The sequence below is a fragment of the Arvicola amphibius genome, chromosome 2, assembly GCF_903992535.2.
Source record: "Arvicola amphibius chromosome 2, mArvAmp1.2, whole genome shotgun sequence".
Classification (NCBI taxonomy): domain Eukaryota; kingdom Metazoa; phylum Chordata; class Mammalia; order Rodentia; family Cricetidae; genus Arvicola; species Arvicola amphibius.
The window spans coordinates 33,267,302-33,293,290 of NC_052048.2; the positions used below are offsets into that span (position 1 = coordinate 33,267,302).

General features: G+C 49.6%; 2 protein-coding genes across 6 annotated transcripts in view; one reads left to right on the forward strand and one right to left on the reverse strand.

Annotated features, from left to right (window-relative positions):
* Positions 1–25,989, forward strand: part of Vgll4 (vestigial like family member 4) — a 110,241-nt gene that overhangs the window by 82,656 nt on the left and 1,596 nt on the right. For all 5 annotated transcript variants that reach the window (XM_038318655.2, XM_038318656.2, XM_038318658.2 and 2 more), the window contains one exon: positions 25,458–25,653. In XM_038318655.2, coding sequence (XP_038174583.1) covers positions 25,458–25,653 — 196 coding nt within the window. The remainder of the gene's footprint in view (positions 1–25,457; positions 25,654–25,989) is intronic.
* The window catches only part of Atg7 (autophagy related 7), a 217,714-nt gene continuing 210,273 nt past the window's right edge, over positions 18,549–25,989 (reverse strand). The window contains exon 20 of the mRNA XM_038318653.1: positions 18,549–19,168. Coding sequence (XP_038174581.1) covers positions 19,142–19,168 — 27 coding nt within the window. The 3' untranslated portion in view covers positions 18,549–19,141. The remainder of the gene's footprint in view (positions 19,169–25,989) is intronic.

Below are 25,989 nucleotides of genomic sequence, written 5' to 3' on the forward strand. Positions count from 1 at the left end.
TCCTTTCACCTTTCTGCCCATACACCATTATGATTTCATGAGTTATTGATAGAAGACATTGTTTGTAAGAGGTAAGTGGTATTCATATGCCAGGAAGGTGTCAAGCTGGCTTTAGTGACTGGTCCAAAGATGAAATCTTATTTCCTTTCAACTCCTACAACCTCCCTCTTGGAGGCCAGCAGCCGACCTCCTGTGGGCCTGGTCTGGAAAACCTGGCTTGGTGTACTCTGCTGGCCATACTGCACATTGATAGTGGGTGTCTGTCTTTACACACCCAATGAATGACAGTGACTACCTGTGAAGGCTGTTGCATGCGCACGTGTATGTGTGTGCCTGTGTGTCCGTGTGTGTCCATGTGTCCAGTACTGTGCCCTGGGGAGCACTCCTTTGTGCCTGTGGCTGGTCACAGCTGGAGTTAGCCTGGAGCCATGATAAGAGAGCCCTTTTGGTGTCAGGAGACTAATTCTGATCCTTGATTGGCACTGGCATGCCCTAGTCTCTTCTCTGTCCCTCATTTCCTTCCTTCCTTCCTTCCTTCCTTCCTTCCTTCCTTCCTTCCTTCCTTCCTTCCTTCCTTCCTTCCTTCCTAAAAATCTTTCTTTTCTTTCTTCTTAAGGTTTTATTTATTTTTATGTGCATTGGTATTTTGCCTGAATGTATGTCAGTGTGGAGGTGCTAGATTCATTGGACCTGGAGTTGTAGACGGTTGTAAGCTGCTATGTAGGAACTGGAAATCGAATCTGGGTCCCCTCGAAGAGTAGCCAATACTCTTAACTGCTGAGCCATCTCTCCAGCCTATCTCTTAAACCCCATGAAGGGACTTAAGCTGACGTCCTCTGAATTTGTGCTGTGGTCTGGCTGGCATTGGCTAAGGCAGTGCATACTGTTTTGCATTTTCAGGACTCGGTGAGCCCAGGATGTCTGGGCAGTGCAGTTGTGTATCCAGTCTGTGTCCCCCGGGTGCAGATAAGTGGTTTGTAATCACTGGAACTGCTCCACAGATAGGGCACAGTGGTGCAGGCAGCAGGGTCCCTCCTGTGGACAGTGTTCTGCAGCTGGAGGCGGCCCTGGCCTCTGCTGCCTCAACCCGCGTCTTTCCATTCCATGCATGCCAATCTGCCTGGTCTGTTGTATTCAGTCATGAGACACTGACAGAGGTATTTATCCTCAAATAAATCACTGTAGTGTTAGTCAGAGGCTGAGCCTGCAGTCTGGAGCCTGGAATTTGCTACACTCAGGAATCCAGTAGCAGAGGCTTGTGCAAAACAGCGCCCTCTCTCACTCACTGTATGGGAGGGGCTCAGATGGCTGCTCATTGCTGAGACGTCTGGCGTCCATTCTTTTATTACTAGAGTCTCTCGTTCTCTTCCATCCAACTTTCCCAAGCCCAAATAAGACTTTCGACTCTTGTTTTCTTTCTTAAAGGGAGGGGAGGGGAAAAAGAGGCAGCCTCATGATGGTGCAGGTTTGGGAGCATGCTTTAGTTGAAGTCCTCATTCTGACTGGTAAACTGTGAGGTGTGGGCCTGGTTCTTCGGGTTTATTGTAAGGTTTAGCAGGTAGAGACCCTCAGAGTTAAAGCAGGTAAAGACTTCCTTGGTGGAAGCTATGGCTTTTTATCGTCAATGACCTCAGTGTTCAGATGCCGGCTATGACAACAGTGGAGAACGAGAGTGTGTGGTGTTGAGTGTTAGAGAGTGTGTGTGTGTCTTTGGGCACCCTGGCGCAGATGCCACCACCACCTACAGTGATTACGCCTTCTTGTTAGATTATGCACTTAGTTCAGTAAGCCTGGTCGAGTCAGTGCTCTACTTTGTGTCCTTGAGGGTGGATCTTAGGTGACCCACACCAGCCTTGAACTCACTAGGTAGCTCTGGCTGTCCTTGAACCCCTGCTCCTCCTGCCTCCTCCCCAACACGCAAGCATCACCACACCTGGCTGTAGATAACAGTGTGAGAGTGTTAAAACAGCTCTGGAACTCGGTGATTGAAAACAAGAGCTTGAAATACTGGCCTGTGCTGACACTCTGAATAGCTTTAAGCCTACACAGTAGCACTGTGAGGGCTAGGGGTGCTGCTCCATGTATGGCAGACCCTGCCTGGGTGTACAAGGTCCTCTGCTCAGCTCCCAGCACTGCCAAAACAAGAAAACAGTCATCAGGTTAGGTGCACAGCTCCCGATTAGCATCATTACACAAAGTTAGAAGAAAATAGAAACTGCACCTTCATTCTGCCAGACTCTGGGCTCCCATAGTTAGGTGGCTTTTTCCCCATTTTTAAAATTGTATTAAAAGTATATATATCATAAATTCTATGTGCACCACGCATGCATACATATAGGTGGGTGCAGGTGCATTTATGTGTAGGTATGTGTGGAGGTCAGAGACTGACATTGGGTGTTTTCCTCAATTTTGCTCACTCTTGTTGTTGGTACTTAGTAGGTATGTTGATTGATTTATGAGATGTGTCTTGTTTGAGCTGTGACATGTTCTTTGCTTTTGTGGCTAAGAGGACATGGGAGCTCTTACCTTTCGAGTCAGGAATGGTCCTCCTGTATAATATATAATCTTGAAAGACATCGTAAAGTTGTGTTCTAGCTTTCTAGCATTTGCTAATGGTGTACAAGTAAAGTGTGTCATGTTTGCTCCATGTGAAGGGAATTGCTGCACTTCTGAGGAGAGAGCACGCCTTTGAAGCAAAGTTTGAGCCACCAGCAGAGACTCCATGGTGCTGCTGTCCAGTAGAGGTGGAGCCTGCGAGTGGTTCTGAGGCAGGGTGGGAGCTACAGGGAGAAAAGGCTTCCCCCCCACTGAGTCCTCCAGCATGGTGATCCCTTCTCACCTGAGTCAGTTGAACCCACTTAATTTTCTTGCCAGACTGGTGACCCCAGGAAGATGCGTGTTCAGAAGAGCACTGAGAGTAGGGATGTTGGGGATGGGAGGAGCTGGGTGGGGTGGGATGGCTTCTGTGGAAGGGTCAGCGTGCGACTTTGGTATAGCCTGTCTTATGGGGAAGTGTCCACCTTTCTTCTTTTTTCTTATTGTTCACACTGCCCCATGAGTTCCCTTTCAGCTTTGTAGCTATCCCTCAGCCCCTCCTCTGCCTTCTGACCCTGCTTCAGGCCTCCGCTACTGTTGAACACTCTCCTTAGCTCCTATTTCTAGACTCCTTGCCCATTGTCCTGGCTTCGTGGCCACCTATGCAGGAAGCCCTGGTTCCTATTGACCTGGTCAGAAGCCCAGTGCTGGGTACTAGGCGTCACATGGTGATTTATGCTTTACTATGGTGTCTCTTGAGTCCTCCGATACAGTGAGCACTCACCACAACCTGTGATACAAACTTAGAAACAAGGAACAAAATTTGGGAGCTTGGAGCGTGTGGCTCAGTGGCAGAGCATTTGAAGCATTTGTTACAGTCCCCAGCACCACAAAGTTAAAAGATAAATTAAGAAAAATTGAGACTTACATATTCTCAGTTGCCCAAGCTATATTTTAAGCTCAGGAGCCACTGTGACCTGCAGCGGTTATTGTGGGCAGCCAGTCCTAGTGTGGGGTCATCTCCACAGGGGGCCCTGCTTAGCCTGTTTTCTAGACAATTCCCATGGGAAAGCCCTGAGTTCCTGTCCAGACTTCTGGTTCCACCCTGCAGAGTTCTTCCTTCGTCCCACTCCTCATCTGACCTCTCCCCAAGTCAGAACCCCTTGCACTGCCAGCTCACTCCTCCAGGCCAGCCTCCCAGTATGTGCTTCCAGATTGCTCTGCCCTCAGGTGCCACTCTGAGAAACCCTAAAAGGGGTTTGGTGTGGTTGCTGGTCTCTTTTCATGTTCTTGTGACTTTAGACACTGTTGCCTCTTCCTGATAAGCATGCCTTCAATTATTCATTGCTGTTTGCATTGAGTTCTAGATTTTCCCCCTTATTTACTTATGTTTGTTCATTTTTGGTTTTTGAGACAGTGTTTGTCTGTGCAGCTAGCTCTGGCTGTCCTGAAATTCTCTTTGTTTTTCACAGAAGCAGACATTGGGATATTATGACCAAAGCTGGGATTAACCCTACTGTGTGTGACACACAAGACATTCTATATTATGACATATATTTATCTTACCTGTGGAATGACCCACAGCTACAGGGATGTTGGTATTCTGCTATCCCCCTTTTCAGACATCAGCATGGGGTCTCTGTCACTCAGTTGAGGGCCCACTTCATCTGTGGTGATAGCAGTGCCTGGCCTTCCCACACACCACCTTTAGAAAGCAGCCTTACAGTGGCATCTATGGACGTGTTTGAGTCTCCCTTGTTCCCGTACAATCAAAACATAATTGTGGATACTGTGAGGTTGAGGGTGACAACTGTTCGTGTAGGCTGTGTAGAAGGGGCGTGTGGTTCTGGGGGCTGGAGAAGTGAACAGTGCTCTGTCCACAGGGACAGCGGAAAGAGAGCGGCTGTCCAGCTAGCTGCTCGCAGGACAGAAGAGAACCGTGTAAGAACAGACAAGGAACAGGAGGCTCTCCTCTTTTTCTCCATCTTCTTCTCTTGAGGCAGAGTCTGTCATGAACCTGAAGCTCCCCAGCTGGCTCCACTGTCTGGCCTGCTGCTCTGCTTCCCCAGCACTGGGGCTATAGACACAGGTTGCCATTCCCAGTTTTTTTTTTTTTTTTTTTTTTTTTTTTTTTGTGTGTGTGGGTGCTGGGTCCAAACTCTGGCAATTTGTGCTTGAGCACTAAGCAAAGGCCCACCAAACCATCTCCCTGTCCTGTTTTTTTGTTTGTTTTGTTTTTTTGTTTGTTTTTGTTTTTAAAGAAAAAAATCAGTTTGCAGTGCTGAGACTGGGGCCCAGAGTCTTCTGCCTGCCAGACTGGAGCCGCACCCCCAGTCCCAGAGCCGCACCCCCAGTCCCAGAGCCGCACCCCCAGTCCCAGAGTTTTCTGTAGCCCAGGAAAGCACATTTTTAATTATTTAAATTCTTACTTAAATTTTCTGACTGAAATTTGAAATAACAGCACAGACTAGTAGTACCTTTGCTTCAAAGATTTAAAGGGGAATATCTTAGAATCTGTCTTAATGTGCTGGTGGGTGACACAGCGCAGTTGGTAGGGTGCCTGAGTAGCGTGCGGGAAACCCTGGACTCCCCACACCTCATAAAACCAGACATGCTCTACAAACACCCCTATCCCCAGAAGTTCAAGGTCATCTTTGACTCAGTGCCAGTCTGGAATTCCTTAGACCCTGTCTCAATAGGGTTTCTCTGTGTGGCCCTGGCTGTGCTGAAACTAGCTCTATAGACCAGGCTGGCCTTGAACTCACAGAAATCTGCCTGTTTCTGCCTCCTGAGTGCTGGGATTAAAGGCATGTGCCATTTGCTTTCCGTGTTTATGAAAAGATTCCTTTATATCGTGTGTGTACATGGACACATAAATACCATTTATAAATAAATAATTTTTTAAAATCAAGAATTGTTAATCAAAGGCTGCTTTGTGGAACCTTTCAAATTATGTGTCTTCTCTCTCTGCCATAGCTTCCCCGGGTGCCCACATCTGAAGTGGGTCCAGAGCCATGCTCTGTCTGTCCTGAGCTTTATGTAGTCTCACCAATATTTCTGAAAATGTCCTGGGGATCTAAGGGACTATTTACAGCCTTGCTCTCAGTTACTCTAAACAGTAACTAAGATACTGCTAAATTGAGATTTTCTTTGTTTGTTTGTTTAAATCCCCTCCCACTTTCATGTGTTTGACGGAGAATAAACTCAGAGCTGCTTTGTCTGAGATTAACTGTGCCTTTCACAGTTTAGTAAGTGCTGGGAACTAGCCTGAACTGTGCTGGACACACAGCTGATTTTTAATGGTGACCTGGGTGATCATAACCACACCCCCTGGGTTCTGTCGAGAGCCTTTGCTGATGAAGTGTGGGTACCTTTAAGTAAAGGTCACAGGCCTGACCTGGGCTGTGTGGGTTTCTTGTTTGTCAGGCCGGAGGCATTTTCTCATTTTCACAGTTGAGCTGAAAACAAAGGCCGCCTTATCCTAGCGGGGAGCTGTTCTAGGAGAGCTGACATCAGCCTTTCCCCAGCAGGCATCGCCTCTGCCTTAAGAGTCTTCCACAGAGAGCTGCTCGGGCAGGTCACCATCTTGCTCCTGGCATTTTTCTGGTGGAATAACACATAATACATTAAATGAAGAAGTGCCAAGGGTGTCAGGAGCCAGAGGACAGAACCAAAGCAATATCATCCAGGCTGTAAAGGGACTGGCCAGCTTTGTGGCTGTGGTCTGTGTCCTGGGGGCTACAGAAGTGGGTCAGAACCTTGGGGAAGGACTTGCCAGGAGCACGAGTGTGTGCAGGGTCAGGGGACATAATAAAATCATAAAACAGGAGTGTGTTTAGATTGATGCGTTAAGTCAAAGACATTTATTCAAAATTAGAGGGAACATAACAGCGCCGAGCTTTGGTTTCCCTCCCCAAGCCTGAGGTGCTCAGCTGGGGACACAGATTGCAGCTGTTGGGAGCATAGACGGTTAATCTGGGCATTGCTTGGTTCATGCTCTTCTTACTGCAGCACAAAGCTGGCCTGTCCTGGAATAAAGTGCCATTCTCTTAGGTCTCTGAAAGATCCAAGTGAGGGAAGAGGAAAGATAAAGACACTGCTGAGGGGTTGGGCTGGGTGTGGGTCCCTGGGCACCTCCTCTCCTCTGGAATCTCCCTGCTGAACAGGGCAGGAGGCGGCTGGTGGAGCTCTGGTGTTTACACTTGAGCAGGCACAGTGCTTGGCTCCTGCTTTGCTATTGTTGGGCGGAAACACTTCTTTCTCACATCTGTCACATTGTCTCCTGAGTACACTCAGAGCTTCAAGTTGTCTTACTGCGCTGGGGTCTGGCGGGAGGTAGGTGCCTGTCCGAAGGAGGGTCCGAATTCTGGATCCCTGCGTGCTGGCTAGCAGAGAAGTGGGGCCTCTCTTCTGCTTCTACTGCTTGGGCTTCTTCTTGCCTCCCTTAAAAGAGACCCAGGAGATGGCATTAGGCTGCCAGGCACAGTGGTGCACACCTGTGAACCCAGTACTTGGGAAGCTGAAGCAGGGGATTGGAGAGTTCATGGTCAACCTGGGCTACATAGCAACAGTTGTCTCCAATCCGAGAAGGGAGGGCGAGAAGCTAACGAACCCCTGCAGAGACAGTTTCAGAGCTGGGTGTGGTAGAAGTCAGTTTGCTCTCATTGCGTCAGCAAGTGCAGGGGTTCAGCCCTTGTTGAGGCTGTCTGTTGTCAGAGCTGCTGAATACACAGAGGTATGTCTGTGTAACTTGTCAGATTCTGGGTCAGACACGGGGAAACAGTGCTGGGGAGGGGGGTCTGTTGTTGTCTGGATTGTGTTTCTTCAGCATTTTTGTCGAAGCCTTGCCCTCCAGTGTGATGGTCTTTGGAGCTGTGTTTAGATGAGGCCAGGAGGGTGAGAGCCCTGTTCAGGTGGATTAGCGCCCTAGTAAGAAGGAGCCACAGCACTGTTCCCTCTTTCTGTATGAGGACTCAGAAGAGGACTGCAAGCTGCCATGCCATGCCGCACACTGGTCTTAAGTCTCCAGGGACGGCAAGTGACGAACAACTGTCGTTGAACATCTGTTGTTTAGATCCAGTGTTGATCCACCACGGTGCATAACTTCTCTCAGAGACTGTGGTCGACAAAATGAGCATTTGATTTTAGAATTCTGCTGTAAACTGTCAGACCCTTAAAGCTGAACTATTAGAATGAAGTGGCCGAGTAATTCCCTGATACAGGAACACCGAGTGCCATCTTCAACACTGAGGACTGTCAGGGCCGAGGGCTGAGTAGTTGAGGAAGCTAGGCCAGGTTTCCCCATGCTCTGCTCACAAGTTCAGTGAGTTCAGTGGCATTTCCCTTCTTACATTCACTGGGGACTTTACTGGTAGCAGATTTGGGGGATACACAACACCATGCTGTGTGTGACCTCCTTTGATTGCCCCTTCTATGAGCCCTCTTACTTCCTTTGGTCCCCTTCCTACTTTGGGGTCACACATCCCAGGTATTTTTCTACTGTCTCTGGTTTTGTTTGTTTGGAGACAGGATCTCAGTACTAAATGTAGCTCTGACTGCCCTGGAACTCACTATGAAGATCCAGGCTGGCTTTGATCCTCCTACTTCTGCCTCCCAAGTGGTAGGATTAAGGGTATGTGCCACCATGCCTGGCTACCCAGGATCTTTCAGAGATCCCATTGCTTTAACAAAATACCCAAAGCTGTTTAATTTGCAATAAAAAGAAGTTTGTGTAGCTTACTGCTTCAGAGGCGGAAGCCAAGAGTTTTGGCTGCTTCTAGTGAGGGCTTTGTGCTGTATCGTGGGGGAAACAGGGGGAAACAGAAGACAGTGGCTTTTGAGAACTAGTCCATTTCCCTGAGACACAGACTCTGGAGAAGGCTGTTAATCCCCTTTAGGGCACTCCCTCCCCATATCGCCATACCGCAATCCAGTTTCAGCAGGAGTCTGGCAGACGCAGCACACAGTCTCCATGCGCCACATTTGTTGCTATCTCTGTGCTTCCAGGCTGTCCTTCTTGTTGCTTTGACCCTTTAAGTGACTTTGTGCAGGCTGTGGTTTAACACTGCCACTCCACCTAGGAGATTGCCCTATTGTTATCTATGGTGAGATCTGCCTCCTTTTGCAGATACACCCCGTGTAGGAATTCCGCCGCGTCACATTCCTTCATGCGCGTGGTTGATAAAGAGCTTTCTTCTGTCTCAGAAGTCATCTCCTGCCCCCATCTCCACACTGAACTCATCCTTTGTTTTGTTGACATGGTCTGCTGACTCTTTTTCAGGGAAGCCCCCACCAAGGTCATATTGTAGACCCCCTCTCCACACAGACCTCATTTCTGGATCACATTTCTGAAGTATTTGTCTTTATGGCTCCTGGTCAGCTATGGGAGATCACTGAGTTCCCTGGCTGCAGCCTGCCCCAGGGCTTAGGGCCTCAACTGAGCCTGCAGGCTCCTGAGCCATTCAGAAACTTCTTTATAGGCTATTGTTGCTGTCACTGTGTGCCTCTCTTTGTCCTCTCTCTGATACAGCTCTTCTATGGCAGGGCTGGACTCCCTCATTTAGTCAAAGGCTCTGTATCTAGTGCAATGCCAGGTACTCCTAGTGGCTAGGTCGCCCCTGGAATATGAAAGGAACAAGAGCCCTTGACACTCTCCTCCTTTTGATGGAGATGAATTTTACAAACTGGGCTTTCATGGCACAAGCCTTTAATCCCACCACTCCAGAAGTGGGGCAAGCAGATCTTTGTGAGTTCAAGGCCAGCCAGGACTACATAGTAAAACCCTATCTCAAAAAAATATTTTTTAGATGTGTAATGTCTTAGGTATCATTGCCTGTGGTGCCTCCTGTGTTCTGCAGCCATGGTGTTCATTTCCAGGCTGTGACAGAGTCTACTATTACCACCCTGTGCCCTGCCCTGTACCCCATCTTCCAGAACAGTAATCCCAGGAACCCCTTGAACCTGTGGAAGTACCTCATTCAGCCTGAATCCTGGACCTGCCAGTCTTACCTCGGTGTCAACTCTGAGGAGTGAACTCTGTGAATAAAATGCTCTCTTTTCCTCCCTCCTATTTACATTTCATTTTTTTCTGCAACTGTTGAAAATGCGCCCCCCCCCCCCCCCATCCTTCTATTTACTTTTTCCCCTGCAGCTGGCACCAGTCCCGGTAGAACATGATGTGAGGTGTGTAGAACTGAGGCATTGGCTGTGGTGGGTGAGCAGCAGTATCACTGCCCGGAGGAGGCTGGAAATGTCTCTGAGTGGTACAGGGACAGATGTGAAGCCAGGTACTTGAGAAACTAAGGCAGGGGAATTGCTGGGGTGGCCCAGGAGTTCCAGAGCAGCAACACAGTCAGACTCCATCTCAGATAAAGAGAAAAGAAGAAGAAGTACAGGTATATGTGACTGAAGAGATGACTCAGTCATTAAGAGCACTGACTGCTCTTCCAGAGAACCAAGGTTCAAGTCTAAAAACCCACATAGTGGGATCTGATACTCCCTTCAGGGCCTCTGTGGGTACCATGCACACAGTGATTCATACACATGCATACATAATACATACATACATACATACATACATACATACATACACTCAAATACATTATTTTTTTTTTTTAAAAAAAATTAAGACAAGGTTTCTCTGTGTAACCACTCCGGTTATTCCTGAACTTGCTCTGTAGACCAGGCTGACCTCGAACTCAAGAGATCCGCCTGCCTCTGCCTCCCGAGTGCTGGGAGTGTAAAGGTGTGCGCCACCACTGTCCACTGTTTTTAAAACCTTTAAAAAAAAGAGTAAACGCTCTTATCTTGGTAAAACAAGCAGGTCTGCACCACGTGCCCTTCACACTTGCCAACAACCCTTCCACCCCGGGCTCCACTTTCTAGTAGATTCACTCTGTTTAGTTGCTTCTGAGTGACAGCCCAGGACCCACGCCAGTTACAGCTGAGCTCCCTAGCCTCCTGCTTTGGGTCCTGTTTGGTTGTTTATTTCTAGGAAAGCTGTGAATAGGGCGGTGACAAGAGGAGCTGCCCCTCCACCAGGGCTGCACCTTGGTGAAAGGATTCAGAGGCAAGCCAGCTAAGCTCTGTTGACGGGTCTTTTTCCAGGACCTGTGTGTGGGACACCGCTGGGTCTGTCCATGGGCTGTGTCTCCTTGACTTCAGAATAAAATCCACACTCCTTGGGTGACCTTCAAGGATGGAAGAGTCTGTTGCAACAAACTCCTTTTCCCAGTAAGCACCTCCCTGGACTTTCATGGAAACACTGTGGTTAAAATTTAAAAGAATTGATGGAGATGTGTTGTCCGTCACCTTCAGGGCAGCTAAGCATGGGTTGTCTGCCTGTGTAACAAGCAACGCTGACACAAGTCAGGCCGAGTATACGGGATGGCTCTGTTTTTCCTTGTGACCTTCATCATTTGAAACCATTGCCCATGACATTCTTAATGCATTCAGTTCCCAATCCTACCCTGGCCAGCTCTGGTGCGGGTGTCCTTGGGGGCTCCCAGCAGAGAGACCTCCACACATTCCATGGCCTCAACTTTAAATCAGGTTGTTTGTTCTAAGCTCTCCGTTCAGCACTTGCCCTTCCTACCCACTCCCATGTCCCCGACAACAACACTCTACATTCCGGATGTCATTCACCCGTGAACCACCCAGCGGCTGACAGTGAGCAGGCCACGGCACCGTCTGGCGGCTCCTGCCTGGTAACTGCCCCACACCCCAGCATCTTTGTTTCCTACTTGTGTAGATGATGATGTGGTCTACCAAAGCCTTCTTCGCTGTCAGTGACACCTTCCACAGGTAGCTTGTAGCTCTATATGGTTTACGTTGCCTGAAACTCCCAATGCTTCTTCTGTCCCAGCCTCCCGAGCAGCTGGGTCTCTTGGCTTGTTTTCTTTTAGCTCTCCAAGGCTTTTTCTTTATTCCTTTGTTTAATTGGTATTTTTAGGGCAGGATGTAGTTACAAACATGTTGCTTTAGAGATTTTTATATAGGAGAGTTGTTCTAGAGAGAGTTTGGTGGCAAGTTTTGGTACTAGAGGACCCAGGAATTGTCCTGTTGAACCAATGTTGGGCTCTTGTCCATGAACAATGAGACGACGCTATATCCCCATTGATGGTGGAGTGCTGTCCTGATCAACCCATTGTAACTAAGCATGTTAGCTCCCTAATCTAGTCAGTGTAGGGCTGGCCGATCTGGTGCTTTGGTATGCAGGTACCTGGGAAGATTTCACTACACAGTGCCAGCCCAGGAAGAGAGCAAAATTCTCTGCCCAGAGTACAGTTTCTACTGAATGAACCCTCCCTTCACACCATGGAGAAGTGGAAGTGGAAGACCCTCTGCATAAGACAGAGGGGATTTAGGGCTGGTGTGTGGCTGTCATGTCGGGGAAGCTGAGCTCTCAGAGGGCATGAGGGAAGGTCAAAGAAAGGGATACTGAAGGAACCATTAGGTTTGGGGGTCATGCTGGCTAGGATGCCTGGTAAACTCAGCAGGTCACCTCTACCTTAGAGTGGCTCTATTTTTCATAGGTTGACCAATACTCCAGAGGCTACTATTTCCAGCCAACTAATTAGACAGTTTAACTTAAAAACAAAAACCAAACAAACAAAACCCAGTGCTTTTATTTATTCATGACAAAGCTTTCTTTTTCTTCCTAACCCAACCAAAATAGATTGTTTCCCTGTGGTTGCCAGTTGTTTGCTTGTTGACAATTCATTTGAAGCTCAGGTTAACACCAAACACCCCCCCACACACACACACCGCCCCTTCTCTCTTTGTCCCTGACGTGCTGGGGATGGGACCCAGGAGGCCAAGCACAGAACCCATAGACTAAGAACTGGAAACGTGTGCATGTCTGTACTGGGGAAACGTTTGCGTATGTGTCGGGATCTTGTTCCCAGCAGCAGCACACTTGGTACGCAACTGAAATGGTTGCTGCTGTTGAGAACACACTGGCCTCAAATTCACTCTGCTGCCAAGGATGACTTCTGCTCCTTCTGCCTTCATCTCTCCAGTGCCGGGATGACAGGCGCACCACCACACCTGGTTTATCTGTTGATGACTGAATGCGGGACTTCATGCTGGGCAAGTGTCCTGCTGTCTTTGCATGATCTCAGGACTTTAGGCTTGTTTATCACTGTTCCTTCATGGGGTTGGCTGTAATCTGCTGCATGGCTGGTGAGTGTGCTCCCAAGTGCTGGGAGTGGGCAGGGCCAGGGGCACTTCTCCTGCGATTCCCAAGGTCTGCCTCATTTTTCCTTTCTTTAAATAAGATTGGTTAACTCCTTGCATTTCCAAGAAATGCCAGTGTCATTCCAGTTCAGTGTCTCTTTGAAGGTTTCAAGTCTTGTTTTCATATTGCTGGTGACCAAAGAACTTGCTAGCAAGTAAAGATACTGGGGCCGTTCAGGAGGTTTGTCTGGGCTTTGCAGGCCTCTTTGGTATCCCCATCCTGTTCATGTCTCATATCCCATTTTTCTGAAAGTGGAACTTGTGGCTTGGAGGGTACCCGTTTGGTGTCTGATGACCTGTGTGAACCTATCCGTTCCCTGCATCTCCCCAGTAACAACTATTTCTCACTTACTTAAAATGTGGGACTTTTCATCTTCACACAGAGCTCAGCAGCTCTCCAGGTGTACCTGCTGGCCACGTGTATTCTTGTATTCTTCTGTGGCTGTGACTGTCTGTCATACTTCCGGCTTCTGAAGTCTTTCAAATATTTATGGTGTTTGGAAAGGAAAGACCTTTCAGGCTGGGGTGACAGCCCAGTCTGTGAAGTGCTTGCCTTGCAAGCAGGCACACTTGACATCTTCCATCCCCAGGAGCACATGGAAGAGCTGGTTGGGGGCCCCCACTGTAACCCCAGTGCTGGGAAGGCAGATCCCTGGAGCTCCTCAGCAGTCAGCACAGCTTACTTGCTAGGTGTGAGTTTTAAGCCAGTGAGAAAGACACTTTTTTAAAAAGAAAAACAAAAAACACAATGATAGCAGCAAAAAAAACCAAAACAAAACAAAACAAAAAAAAAAAAAAAAAACAAGCCCAAGCCCAAGGTGGATTGATTGTCCGTGATGAATGATGCTGGAGTCTGTGCCAGCACCCACTCCCCTCCCCCAACTCAGTTTCTTTCTTCGGAAGTGAGTGGATTGCTCACTGGATCCTGTTCTTGAGCAGGAAAGCCTTCTAGACCTGCTCTAGAAGGGACTGAACTGTGTTGCTAATTCCCATAACACGTGTAGGGCAGGCAGTGTACATTACATGTACGTTAGGAAATGAAGGGCCGTATTTGAGTGGGCTTCACCGGTCTGTTTATCTGGGCTCTTTCTGACAGCCTCCTACATTAGAGGAGAGGGAGCTGGAGGGTTTAGCCTGGGTCAAGAGGTGGGTCTGACTGTGGGGTGGAGCTCAGAGGCTGGACAGGGCTCCTCACTTAGTGGAAGGGTAGGTCTGCGTCCTGAGGCCTCCCTTGGCTGGCTGCCGCTGCTCTTTCCTTCTAGGGCCTTTCCCGCAGAGCTGAGCCAGGAGTGTGTTACTAGTCTCTTGTTGGGTACTCTTAGTAAACTCTGAAATAAAAAATGAAATTGTTTTTATTTAACCATTTTACCAGATGTTCCCTGGGCCTTGATGGATGTGGCATTTACTAGAAAGTTACACTCCTGAGATGCAATGTTATGGACACAGTTGCTACAGACGGTGACAGTTGGTAGGATTGGAAAACAGCCTCCCCCTCTCTCTCTCTCTCTCTCTCTCTCTCTCTCTCTCTCCCTTTCCCCAAACACCCCCCCCCCCAATGCCTTTTCCTCCCACAAGAAATGCTCTTTCATTGGGGTGCTTTCATCTTCTCTGCTACAGGTCTAGCTTGTGCAGGCTATATTGCCATGTGAAAGCAGCCAGCAGGCCCATGCACGTTGTAAGCAAGCCTCCTTTGGAGCTAAAGGAACCAGATGGGCCCTTGACTCTCCTAATAACTGAGGTCTGCTGGCCTGGGGTGAGGTTCATGAACCTGCAGGTAGGAAGAAATGATGTGGGCACCCGGGCTAGCTGTGTCTGCAGTGCTGGCCTTCAGCCCTTCTAACAGAACAGCCTCTCGAGTTGGCTCTGCAAGGAGAGGGCAGGAGGACCAGAGAACCCACAGAAGCTGAACTGCAGGCCTGTCCCCTCCCTCCTGCCTCGCCCCTTCCTGCCAGCATTTCCTTTGGCCAAGTTTTAGAGTTTGCTAAAAGCCTGATGTTATGGAAGGTAGGGGAACAAAGAAAGAGGAAGTGGCTTGCTGTAATTCTGACAGCAGATCTGTTTTCTCTGAAAATGGAACTGCAGCGATGCATGCAACGATCTTGGCAGGCGGCACTCTGTAAATAACGCCTCCCAGGAGTTCCCAGCCTCTCCCAGGCCCGAGGAAGCTTCCCCTGCAGCCCGGGGCGGGCGGCCCCGCACCTCACACCCTCCTTCAGGGGACTCTTATTCTGACGGGGCGCGGGCCTGTCGTGCCTGCCAAGTTTGTGAGGCCCCAGGCTTTCTTGTGGGAGGACGCTGGGCTGTCTTCATGCTCCTTGGCAATGATTAAAGTGAGGTTAGTACCAAAACCCCCTTTCATTTTATTCCCTTATCCTGCCGTTTTCAAAGCAGATGGCAGTGCTGTATTTTCAGCTGTAATTAATTTAAGCTGGGGAAGACTGAGCTGATGGGCGCAGCAGGGACGGTCCTCCGGTCCCTGTCTCCTGGCCGCCTAGCACCTTGTCCCAAGCCCAGTCATGTAGACACCAGAACCTCCTGCAAGGGCGAGGGGGTTGTCGGGAGAGTGGGGTGTGGAGGGAGCTGGCAGAGTTAAGGAGCCCAGGTTCAGGTGCAACTGTCACGTGACAGGGTCTAGTTGGAGGGGAGCAGCTGCTGGGGGCCCTGTTCCTCTTCCACAGACCAGATGCCAGGCTCATGCTTCTGCTCTCAAATTTATTCTTAACAGAAGATAACAATAAATAAAAGCACTTGATGAAGTCTGGAGGCTCTGACCTCAGCGGTGGGGCCTTCCCTCTGGACACTCCACTCAGGGTCCTCCCCTTCCCCCTCCCCTGGCACTATCCTTGGCTTCTTGAGTCTGATAGAAAATGCTTTTGTCCCAACTCTGGGAATCTTGGACAGTAGCTCTACCAAGCACCCTCTCCCTCCACAGCTACTCTGAGACCTGCCCTCTGCCCAGCTAAGCTGTACCAGGCAGAGGGACCAGCAGGTTGGAGTGAGTTGCGTGGAATGGTGCAGACACGCTGAGGATTTGGTCCTGCCACACACTGCTGCTGCTTCTGCCACACAAGTGGCAGTCATTATAGTTAACTTTAGCCACCCTCGGAAGACTTGAAGCAATTGGTACAGGCTCATAGTGAGAAATGAGAACCACAGCTGTGTGGCTGAGTCTCCCAGAAGCTCTCAGCTGATCACGGCCTCAGCTCCACATTGTCTTGTACTCTGGTGGTCCCAGTGTTTGTGAGTGTTGCTCTCACAACCCAGGTAGGCTGATTTTTTTTTAATTTTTTAAAGGTTTATATATTTTATGTATACTAGTACTCTAGCTGCATGTATGACTTTATGCCAGAAGAGAGCATCAGATCCCACTATAGATGGTTGTGAGCACCATATGGTTGCTGTGAATTGAACTCAGGACCTCTAGAAGAGAGTCAGTGCTCTTAACTGCTGAACCATCTCTCCAGCCCCAGGTAGGCTGTTTTTAAGAAGGCTTTATCAGTTCTGTGCTCGTGGACCAGACCTGTGCCCCTGGCAACCTTTCTTTGGTTTCTCTGAAGTAGGAAGGGACAGGTGGCTAATGAGAGACATGTTCTAGAGACCCAACCTGATATACTACTGGTGATTTGTCAGGACTTTTATTTGTTTTTTCAAGGCAGGGTTTGTCAGTGTAGCCCAGGCCTCTAACCCAGAGATCCACCTGCCTTTGCCTCTGAGAGCTGGGATTAAAGGCGTGCACCACCACTGACCAGTTTGCCAGAACTTTTAAGGACAAAGACCAAGAATCACCCTGCGATCCAACAGCTCCTCTTCTGGGAGTTTATATAGAACAACTGAAAATAGGGTGTACTGGTTCCTGTTTGTACACCTAGACTCACCGTGGCTCTGTTCATATAGCCAAGAGCTGGGAACAGCGCAGGAACAAGCCCATCAGTAGTGGTTGACAAAAAGCATGAGACAGGAAATTCTTACACACACCAGCACATGGCTGAACCATGAGGGTATCGCGCTAAATGAAATAAGCCAGAGTCAAAACAATGACGGGGCGTGAGTCAACTTATGCAAGGCCTCTAGTATGGAGAATGAGTGGGTGGCTCATCTAGAGGGAATGTGGAACAGCCATACCCCAGGGTGGTCTGACTGGGAGGTTAGGGACAGTAGAGAAGTCATGGAGGTGGGTGGTGGTGATATATATTATATAGCTCTGTGTGAATGTACTTTCTGCTACTGAACAGCGTCCTTAAACATGAGAGATGGCTCAGAGGTTAAAGGCCCTGACTGCTCTTGCAGAGGACCAGAGTTTAGTTCCCAGCACACACATACTAGTTAGCAACTACCTGGAGCTCTAGTTTTAAGGGATCCCACACCATCTTGTGCAGGAAAACACTCATGCACAAAAATAAATTTGAAGAAACATTAAATGATGTGTCCCTTACCATAACACATAAATAAACCATGGGCTAGTGGTGAACTTTGGTTCAGTTGAGGAACACTGCTGAGTGTCACGGGGTGAGCAGTGTTGGAACCGTGGCTAGTGCTGGGCTGTCTGTTGTTGGAGCCTGTCATCTACAGGGGGAGTCAGAGGAGTCTAGGGGCAGTGACTTCAGTTGAATGTGTTCGTAAGCGGAACCATGGCCATTTGGCTTTTTTTTGGAGATTCTTATAGAGTGGACAGGTGTGGGGCTTACAGTCCTCTCCACAGGTCTAGATCAAATGCCATATCAGCGATGAGCAGAAAGTTGGGTCCCTGTGTTCATTTTCTTCCCTCTTCAGAGCTCCAAGGTTTAGACTGAGTAGATTGTAACCAGACATTGCTCTTAGATGTCAGCCACCACCAGGAAAAGCAAAAGTACACGGCTTGGAGATAGAGAGTTCTAGATGGCGATGCATGCCTACAGTCCTACTAATAAGGGAGGTTGAGGCAGGAGAATCTCAAATTGGAGGCCAGCTTGGGATCCATAGCAAGATACTAAATGACAGCCTGGAAGGGCAGCTTTGTGACCTGGAGAAAGATGAAGTAGGCCCTCAGTGACGCGCTCCGTGTCTATGGGGAACTTCTAAGAATGGAGGAGACATTGTCATTAGTCCATCCAGTTGCTAGCATACTGTAGTGTTTCTAAACAACAGGATAATTCTCAAAAATCATCTTTCTTTAAAGTAATTCAAAGCTTTTTTTCTACAGTTCAATATATAAATATTTTAAAAAGAAATCCTCTCTTTCCCGTTTTTTGGAAAATGTTCAGCGAGGACAGACCAGATGCTTGGAAGCCAGTCATGTCCCTAAACATTGTGAATACGTGTGTTCCAGATAGACAGGCCTTTGGGCCCTTTACTGGTCTTGTTATATAGAAACCATGGTAGGTGTCAAAAGATCATTTCTCAGGTGCGTATCCCATTGCTGTAGATTCTCAATACCCAAGGTTCTGTAGCTAGCTCTGTGGTAATTTAATGGCTGATTTTTGTTGTTATTTTTGGTTGTGGTTTGTAATTTTCTTTTCTTTTTTGGTTTTTCGAGACAGGGTTTCTCTGTAGTTTCTAGAGCCTGTCCTGGATCTAGCTCTTGTAGACCAGGCTGGCCTCGAACTCAGAGATCCGCCTGCCTCTGCCTCCCGAGTGCTGGGATTAAAGGCTTGCGCCACCACCGCCTGGCTCTTGGTTTGTAATTTTCAAGGTCAGTCATGGTTATAGGTGACTTGAGAAGAAAGACTCCCTTTCTTTCTGGTTTTTATTTGGTGTTGAATCAATGTATGAAAGACTTCACGAGGTAATTTGGAACCTGTCACCACCAGCTGCAGGGTGCTGGCACCCCTGTGCAGGATGTGGGTGTGCAGCCATGTGGATCACACATGTGTGGAATGCAGGTTGTCTCCTGCAGAGGGGGTCACAGGTAGCGCTAATTGAAAAGAATGTTTACGCGTGACCTACCTTTCCTTTTAGAGTGTAATTTTTATTTTATATGTATGGGTGTTTTGCTTGCATATCTGTATGTGCATTACATGGGTGTAGTGCCCACAGAGGCCAGAAGAGGGTGCAGTCTCTGGAGCTGAAGTTACAAGCAGCTGTGAGCCATCATGTGGGTGCTGGGAACTGAGCCCAAGACCTCGCCTTCCTATGGGACACAGGTGCTGAGGACCACAGACCTGGGGCGATCCGTTCTTGTTTCACCCAGCACACACATCGTGGGCTTCAGTTCGAAGGAGCCGACCTTTTCCCGGGTGCTCGGGTCTCAGTGCTCCTCTGCGGTGATGCTCAGCGCCAGACACTGCTGTGAGACAATGACTCGCAGTGCAGTGTGATGCTGCTGACCGTCTGGTGAGGACCTGGCTCCAGAGTAATGTGAAGAGGCTGGTGTTTGTTGCCGAGTTCTGGCAAGTCAGGCAGGGAAAGACTTTTCTGGTAGCTGGAAGAAAAAATAAAGTTCCCTGAGTTTTTCCAAAAGGAAGACGTGGCACAAAGACACGGCCTCTGCAGTTACCTGTCACTCATTAGGAGGCAGGCTTTGTGCCAAAGCTTTTCTGTACCGAGTGGCTTGTCTGAGGAAGGAAGCAGTGTCCCTACAAGTAGCCAGGATCTGTGTAGCCATCTCTGTGGCTGCCAAGCGCGGCACCCCCACACCTTGAGTAGGATGAAGCTTCTGATGTTTTCATCAACAGTGATTCTGATGTGATTTTCCAGTGATTGTTTTTTCCTCCTGTGAAGGGAAATCAAGGAGGGAACCTTCCCATGATTTAGCAGACAGCTCTGTAAAGACCCTGTGGCAGCACAGAGTGCGGCATGCGGCGATGGCGTTGCAGCCCTTTCCTCTCTGGTGGCTTTGTGATCCAAGGTTACTCTCCTGGAGTTTCTCCAGCAGCCCTGACCCAGGTGCTGCCCTGTCTGCCCAGCCTCACGAGCTCCTCTGATGCTGATTGCTCCTAAGAATGGGGCTGCTCTTTGAAAGTCAGTTCATTCATAAAACTGTACCTGGTGCTGTGCAAGACACCAGCTGGCCCTGGTCTGTTTGATCACTCCTGGTGCTGGAGGGACCACATCTTCTCTCCTGATCAGTTGCAGCCTTCCTGTGGGGACATTGGGAACTCCCTTTCCTAACCCTAGAAAGGCTTGTCCCGGAAAGCTGGGCATGGGAGAGGGAGGCAGGGGCAGGTAGGCTTCCAGGTGGGTCTGCAGGGAACTGGTGCTGGATGTTTGGCATGTCCCGGCCTCTTCCTTCACCCCACTCTCCAGTCTTCATCTCAGTGGTCCCAAGTCCTCCCTAACGGGTAACAATATAAATGCCAGCCCAGTGGCGCCTGTCCCTGGATGGAGAGGGAGTGGTCTAGAGGTTTCTGCCCATGGCAGATGTGGCGGCTGGGCTTGGGCAGGAAGAGCCTGATGCTTTCCATCCCTCTCTAGTTTAAGGACTGCTTAATGCCAAAAACACAATAGTGGTTGTACTTTTTAGTATCATTCATTGAGAGACTGTATAATGACGAAAACAGCTGCAACCCAGGAGCAGCAGGGATCTCGAGCGAGCATCTATTAATCTCAGCAGCATCTCATTAGCATCTGAGCGTGCATGTGTGCAGCACATGATCTTCAGGCTCTGTAAACCGTGCTTGGCGTGCACATGGGCTCTTGGCCTGTTTGTGTGTAGTCCTTGGGGGTTTGTGGCCACAGGTGGACCAGTTCATGCTTGACAAACATGGGGAGAACATGGTGCTCCACCCCCAGTCCCATGGCAGACCTGATTCTCCGGCTTCCGTTTCTTTCTGTTGTCTCAGCTAATGATGTGAAACACATGCAGACAGTTCTGGTCTGGGGGGGGGGGGGGGGAGCGGGGCTGCAGTCAGAGTGTGAGGCCCGGCCCTGGAAAACGGGGAGCGTGGGGCTTATGAGCGGGACCTCTCCCGAGACATAGAGCCAGAGTCGCCTTGGACTCACCTGGTTGTTTTACATTGTTTTAGTTGATAGTGTGTGGCTTTCTGGGAACATGGGGCAAAGGAAGTGACTGTTGGGAATGACCCCATGGTTTGCACTGGCAGGAAGCCGAGCAGGAAACTGTACCTCAGAGGGGCAGCACCGTGTCATCAGAAAGGAGTATTTGTGAGAAGCTCTGCGTGGCCATCACATGACAGGAAGGAAGTGAACTGTGCGGTGCTTGCTGACAGTCTCTGAGGTTGTGTGGCGCTGATTCTCTTCCTTAAGGCTTGCACTTCAGCTTCCAGAAGCCTTTACCTTACCGCATCACTGTGGCTGTCGCTCATAGCTCCTGGTGGATGCAAGTGACACCTGGGTTGCCGCAGGGGCCCGGGAGCAGGGTGGTGACATAGCCAGGCTCTTTCATGACTTGAGTGATGGCTCAGAAGCCTCGGGGATCTTTGCTGTGGGGAACAGTCCCCAGTCCTCGTCAGAAGGGTGCAACCTTTACCTCCTGTTACAGGAGTGGTTGGTTGCCCCTGCTTTGTCCTCTACCTGCTCTGGGGCTTGGGCAGATCTCCCTTTCCCCTTGCTTTCCCTTCCCTCCTACAGCAGAGTTCTAAGGTGGCACCCCAGAGCTGGTGTGGCACTGGGGGAGGAGTGGGGTGTAGGGCTCCCCAGCTGCAAGTGGCAGTGAAGGAAAGCGGACACCAGGAAGGGCATTCCTTCCAGCTCCATGCAGGCTTGCTGGGCTGACGGTCGGAGGAGAGCCAGCTCCACAGGCATTCTCCACGGCACACGGGGAAGCAGATCCGCGGCTGCCTCACTTCTGGAGCGGCCAGGCCCAGGATCATGTTCTCTGCATCCTCACTAACTGACCCTGGCCTCCTAGCCTCATACACCAGGTGTGACTCAGTACACAGCATGTGTTCTCTGAGAGCCAGTCCTGGTTTCTGTAAGACTCTAAAGCAGGAGCTGGAGTAATGGCTCAGAGGTTAACAGCACTGGCTGGTTTTCCAGAGATCCTGAGTTGAATTCCCCATAACTACATGGCGGCTCACAAACATCTATAGTGAGATCTGGTGCCCTCTTCTGGAGTGCAGGCACACACATAGGCAGGACACTGTATACATATACATTATAAATCTTTAAAGCAGTGGTTCTCAGCCTGTGAGTCAAGACCCCAATAGGGATGTATCAGCTATCGTATTTACATTATGATTCATAACAGTAGCAAAATTACAGTTAGGAAGTCGCAGTGAAGATAATGTTGTGTTTGGGGTCACCACTACATGAAGAATTGTAAAAGGGTCGCAGCACTAGGAACCACTGCGCTAAAGCTTTAAAATGCCTTTGTATTAGTTATAGGTCAGTCAGCAGAGAGCATCACTGTGGAGGATTTCTGGAGACCTGTAAAGCAGTTTGAGGCAGAGCAGTGCAAAGATGGAACCATGAGCCCGAGAAGCCAGCCATGTGCATCCTGAGGACTGAATCCGAAGGTGATTTTTATCATTATGCCGACTCAGGTCATTGGGCTTGCAAGGCAAATGAGCCCTTACACAGAGTCATCTTGCTGGCCTAACATTTTTTAATTTTCACCATTTTTGATAATATTTAGCATAGAATTATTATATAGCTGGACAAAATACTTTTCTTCATACTTTTTTAAGCTTTAAAAACAACTTTTAAGACTTTTGTTAAAGCTGAGGTACAAGCGCACGCATTACCGGAGGCTAGCCCAGGGTCAGGCTCCCCAGTGTCATTGGTTCCTAGCTCCTTCTTCTGACATGAATAGGCAGAGGCAGGTCAGCTCAAGGCTAGCCTGGTCTAGTGATTGCTTTTCTTCTGAGGGAGGCTAATTTCTTAGCTGTCATCCCTGGTCTCGATATCATATTCCCTTTGAGTGTCTGTCACCTCAGTCACCCTTCAGTGGCATTGAGTAACCTCATCTTATGAGGCGCTGGTAACCTCATCTTAATAGACCTGGTCACACATAACATCTGTCAGGGGACCCCATTTAGACTGTGACAGAAATTAAAAGGCAATGCACAGGAGAGAATCAAATGCATCGCTGAGAGGTGCATAGAAACAGCACTCTGCTCTGCCAGGGAAGGTTTCACAGCTAGGAGCTGGGCCCTGGGGTCCTTGACTCAACCAGCAAGGTAACTTCAGACAGTGCCTCCGCCATCTGAGCCTGTCTCCCACTCTGAGTCCACCATAGTGAGGCCTGAGCACTCAGCTAAGGATAAAAAGACTGCCAGCTTGAATGGCTTGAGGGCCATCTTCCCACAATGCTCTCTGCTCCCGCAGGAGGGTTCCTAACAGGGACTCGGGTCTCAGCTTCCTGTGACAGAGGGAATGAGGCATTTATTGGTTGGTTAGTTCCCTGAAGTTGAGTTTTGAAATTTCACTGAGCAGAAAGTGAGACAGCACCTTTGTGTAGGCAGGGGACAGAAATGTCAGCCAGCACCAGTGGTGTTCGTTGTCCATGCTCTCTTGGCTTTGAGGTGGACATGGGAACATGGCTTTCTGGTTGTGGGCACAGAGGACATGGTCTGTGCCATCGTGTCCTTGTTAATGACATGATTCTTATCAAAGTTGATGGCCTCAGGTTGGTTGTGGTGTTGAGAGGGTCTGAAGGCTTAGTTTCTGCCCCCCAACTATTAGTGTTAGACTGTAGGAGGGCTTGTGGCTGCCATGCAGGATCCTAGGCACAGTGTTAGAGCAAGAGGGGCTCTGCCCCTGGCACACATGACACCAGCACAGATTGGTATCAGGAAGGCTCATTCTGTCACCTCCGGGATATCCTGTGTGTTGTGGGAAGCCTGAGGCTGGGTGGGTCCTTCCTTACTCTTCTGCCCTGCCAACGTAGCTGGTTCCTAAGGCCGAGAAGATGCTGTGCAGGAGGTGGACCTGCAGTTCCTGGGATCTGGTCTACTTTCCTCAAATGCCACGTTTTGTCTTCTGAGCTCAGAGGGTGATCAGGAGCACATGGCAACTGTCCCCAGAAAACTTTGGCCTAGAGGAGTATGGTGGTTTCTCTTTGCAGCCCACCTTTTCTCTTTTCCTCCTAAAATAGCTGGCATGAAATGGGCAAAGTCGATGCCCAGGCAGCTCCGTGAGTCCTCGAGGCCCTAGCAGGGCCCCTGTTAGTTTTCCCTCCACCAACTTGGTCTTTAAGGAGAGGCAGGATGTGTGTGGTTTGGGTCAGCGTCCTGACGGCACAGGACACACTGGGCTGTGATTCATTCAAAGGGGGAGGGACATGGAAAACAATGTCTGTCTTTAAGCTCCAGGAACCAGGAAAATGAGCTGGAAATATGAGTGGTGTGTAATTTTACTAAAATTAACCAGCAAGTTCCCAGGCTTGTTCTGAGCTCCGTGTTATTTTGTATGATGTATCATGCCCAGTGCCAACTGAATGACTTCCTCCATGTTGAGTCCTGAAGGCCCCTGCTAGTACCACCTCATTCTGTGCTCCTGTGCATCTCATCATTGAGGTTGTGCTTGGCCATGTAAAAGTGCTGTGGGGATCCAAGATGGTAAGGACTGGTGACCTTGAGGTCCAGGGGACAAGAGATGCTAGCCTGCCTGAGTTGTCTTGCCGTCTGTAGGCCATCTTCCTCAGACTTCCCAGTCCTCCCTGTGCTGTACCCATTGTACCTCCTTTTGTATCCATTGCCTGCTCCCTGCGATTTCCTGTCCTTGTTAGTGTCTGCTGCTTGAGTCCCTGGGAGTGTAGAGTCCATCTGAAGGCTGCGGATGCCCTGTGGTTCCCTGGTCCAGTCTGGCTTCCCATGAGTCTGCCCATCCCAGGTCTGCATCTGATGTCTTCCTTTCCCTGTGCAGGTGATCTGTAACTCGAGACAGGCAGGACTTTGTCTCTACAAAGCTTTCAGTGCTAGTGTAGGATGGGCAAAAGCCATCAGCAGTGGTGTGGTGGCTTCTGCCCTGAGGGCTCGCACAAGTGCCTGGAATTCAGGGCCATTGTGCATTCAGAGAAGCAGCCTCCCCCTCGGATGGCAGGTGGACAGTTGTTGCTACAGCTTAAAAAGTTTGTGGCACAGAGCATGGGCCCTGAAGTCTCCTTTAAATTTTAAAGTGCTTGCTCTGGCACCTGGTTAAAAAGGGACAGACCCTAGGCGGGCAGTACTGGTGATGGATGGTTCTAGAGTCAGCGGGATGGAGGGAGGACATAGCTGAGCCTGGAACAGTTTGTGTAAGCTGGGCCTTGTGGGTTCTCATGCTGTGCTTGTGTTGGCACTATCTAAAGTCCCTTAGAGAGGAGGTGGCACTGGGCATCTGCTCAGGGAAGCTGCTGTCTTCTGCTGCTGCTGTGGTTTCTGGGTACAGTGCTGCCGACTGCTGTCTTCTACACTAATAAGAAGCAGACTCACTGGTCATCAGTGGATGAGACAGTCACTTGGCTCCCCACTGTCTTGGTATCCTATCTGGACAGAGGTGGTAATGGGCACTGCTGCGTAGAGGAGCAGGCACCAGTATGGCTTCACATCAGAACTGGCTCAGAGCATGTGTCAGGTTTCTTTGGTCCTCAATGACCAATGGTGGTCAAACTGAGCACGAGTTGATCTCGTATGTTGTCAGCCAGGAGGGAAGGAGGGAGGCCACAAAGCCAACTCTGGCTCCAAAGGTTGCTTCTCCTACACTTAGGGCCTTGGTCCTACCCTTAACATCAGGGTAGGAATGTCTCTGAAACATCAGGGGGAAGTGCATGGCTCCTCACCAGAGCCCCCTTTGCCAGTCATCCTCCTGAGCATGCCCCTGTCTTTCAGGAATAAGACCGTCAACGGAGACTGCCGCCGAGATCCCCGGGAACGGAGCCGCAGTCCCATTGAGCGGGCTGCAGCCCCAGCTGTGAGCTTGCATGGTGGCCACCTGTATGCATCCCTCCCTGGCCTCATGGAGCAGCCTCTTGCACTGACTAAGAACAGCAGTGACACCGGCAGGTCGGCTGTAGAGCGGCAGCAGGTGTGTATGTTGTTATGTCAAGCAGCACGGTTGGTTCTCTTCCAGAGGTGACCAGGTCAGGCTGGGTGTGGGGGACCATGAGTTGCATGGAAACCCGAGTAGAAGTCCTGGAGCTGAAGGGACTTGGGTTCTTCCATTTCTAAGGCTTCGCTGCTTTGCACAGTACAGGGTTGATCTTGATGAGGGAGCTCCCTCCTCCTTGTGGCGTTCCCACCCCCATCTTCCCTGGCACTCTTGAGAGGCCTGTGCTTACCCAATACTGTTTCACAAAGGTAAATGTCAGCGGCTTTATTTTGGGCTTGCATCTTTTAAAGTCATTGGTCACAAACGTGGGAC